Here is a 2258-nt window from a genome sequence, read left to right on the forward strand (position 1 = left end):
CGTTGGTAGGGTAGCCCCTCTTTGATTCCTGGATATACCACAGGATGAGGATAATGCATTATTATCTATCTATAGATAATAATGCATTATGGGGTGGTTTCTTCCCTGGCAAGAGACGCCCAATCTGGTATTGGTCACTTTTTGTGTAAACTGTGCCACCTTCTAGAGTACGAGGCCTTGCCTATAGGGTATCTTTTATTGCACACCTGTGACCGAACTGTGTGATCCAATGTAACATAATAATAATAATTTTTTTTTCTGGGGGAATACCAGTACATGGGGAGATACAGCATACTATGCACACACAGTGTATGAAGTATCATGAGCAGAGGAAAGAGGTGGAAGTATTGTTATTATTATTATCAAGAGTAGATAATTGGTTAGGGGGAGCTAGTGTCTAACCGCCCTATAGTAGCTACTCTTGTTATTATTAATACCACTATTCTTAATTACATGTAGGTTAAAAGTCTTCAAGGTCTATCCAGGTTCCCTGCTATTGGTTCGTTAGTATTAAACAATAACAATATTGATTGGAATGAGTTGAAGAGACTGTCCCATATGTATATACTCTCACTGTCTCTGACTGGAAACAATAAACTTACCAATGACAATAACTGTGAGCTTGTACATGTATATTAGTAACATTGCACAGAGTATACTGTATATCTTTATGATCTACCTTTTCCTGTATATACCTTCATGTATAATACCGTATAGCCGGAAATTTTGGAGGGAGTAAAATTTGGCGAATTGCTAAATTTTGGTTGTTGGCGGATTTTAATTTGGCGAATTAGTGGCCACGTGCCATTGAACATGCGTATAATGGCTCAAAATGGCGGTTTTTATTTTGGTGAATGAAACTCTATTTGCCAAATTCGCCAGATTTTTGTCCCTCCAAATTTTTGTGCTATACGGTACGTATGCAGACATTATGTTATACCTTATCTTTATCTCATCCATTACTATACAGACAGGTCTCATGTCATTGATATAATACCTCATCTCTGGATGCTTGATGGACAACTAGTCACTGGTAACTAACCAATTATACTGTACATAATCATGTATATTTATTTGTTCTTTTATTACAGCTGGAGAGAGAAAACGTGTTCAAAATTTCTTTGCAACTTCATCAACTAGTGGCACCCATCCAGTGGTAAGTGGATGTATATTAACTATTTCATTTATTTATTTATTTTCAATTAATTAATTATTTATTTATTTATTTATTAGTGGCGGAAGGTTAGCAGTCAGTCAGTTTTTGTTCCATCAAATTTACAGAATTTACTAGTCACAGGAATATATGGAGAGAGGGTGAGAGAGAGAGAGAGAGGCTGAACTGTATTGTATCAATCACGAGTGTCTCTGTTTATAGACAACCCAACTAATGGCAAAGTTCCCAATGAAATACAGTCACAATATTGGTATTTTATTAATTGATATTAATTAATTAATAGCAATCATTATTAATTAATATTAATCATATTTAATCAACGTTGATTCGTTGATATTGATTTAGTTGATTGATTGATGCTATTTTTAGAATTATATTTGTTGCTATTTTTAGAACTGGACAAGAAGAGACTGATGTACCTGTCATTTCTAATGGAGGAAGAAATGAAAATTGAAAATGAGTACAGAGAAATGTAAGATTAGCATTAGAACAACATGTACAATTAGTTACACATGAATGAATCTTCTATTGGTTACTGCACATGAATGAATCTTCTATTGGTTACTGTACATGAATGAATCTTCTATTGGTTACTGTACATGAATGAATCTTCTATTGGTTACTGTACATGAATGAATCTTCTATTGGTTACTGTACATGAATGAATCTTCTATTGGTTACTGCTCATGTATACTGGTTGTCATTCTGGGGGAATGTGCTTATTGACATTTCTGCTAAAATTGGAGCAAAAAATAGTAATTTGTACAAAATGTGTGAAAATTTGTGCTAAATTACACGTACATGTATATATTCCATTATTATACTTCAACCCTCTTCCCTCTCCCTCTCTTCCTCCCCCTCCCTCTCTCTCTTCCTCCCCCTCCCTTCCTCTCTCCCTCTCCCTCCTCTCTCTAGGAAAGGTGAGAGTAGTTATGAAGTTCCTCCATTGCAGCAGTTGATGGAGCAAAGGAAGACAGAGACTGAACAATGCAACATGTTACTGCTGCTACTAGTGGTGAGGATAGTGTTCATATAGAGTGTATTCTTTATTTATTCATTTATTTATTTATTTATTTATTCATTT

At 34.9% G+C, this 2258-nt stretch overlaps 1 protein-coding gene across 1 annotated transcript in view; it reads left to right on the forward strand.

Annotated features, from left to right (window-relative positions):
• The window catches only part of LOC109585327 (uncharacterized), a 32133-nt gene that overhangs the window by 9767 nt on the left and 20108 nt on the right, over positions 1–2258 (forward strand). The window contains exons 6-12 of the mRNA XM_020001344.1: positions 460–616; positions 971–1033; positions 1092–1156; positions 1234–1314; positions 1376–1424; positions 1568–1646; positions 2090–2189. Of these exons, the coding sequence (XP_019856903.1) occupies positions 460–616; positions 971–1033; positions 1092–1156; positions 1234–1314; positions 1376–1424; positions 1568–1646; positions 2090–2189 (594 nt within the window). The remainder of the gene's footprint in view (positions 1–459; positions 617–970; positions 1034–1091; positions 1157–1233; positions 1315–1375; positions 1425–1567; positions 1647–2089; positions 2190–2258) is intronic.

Source organism: Amphimedon queenslandica, unplaced genomic scaffold (assembly GCF_000090795.2).
Source record: "Amphimedon queenslandica unplaced genomic scaffold, v1.1 AMPQUscaffold_13084, whole genome shotgun sequence".
NCBI lineage: Eukaryota > Metazoa > Porifera > Demospongiae > Haplosclerida > Niphatidae > Amphimedon > Amphimedon queenslandica.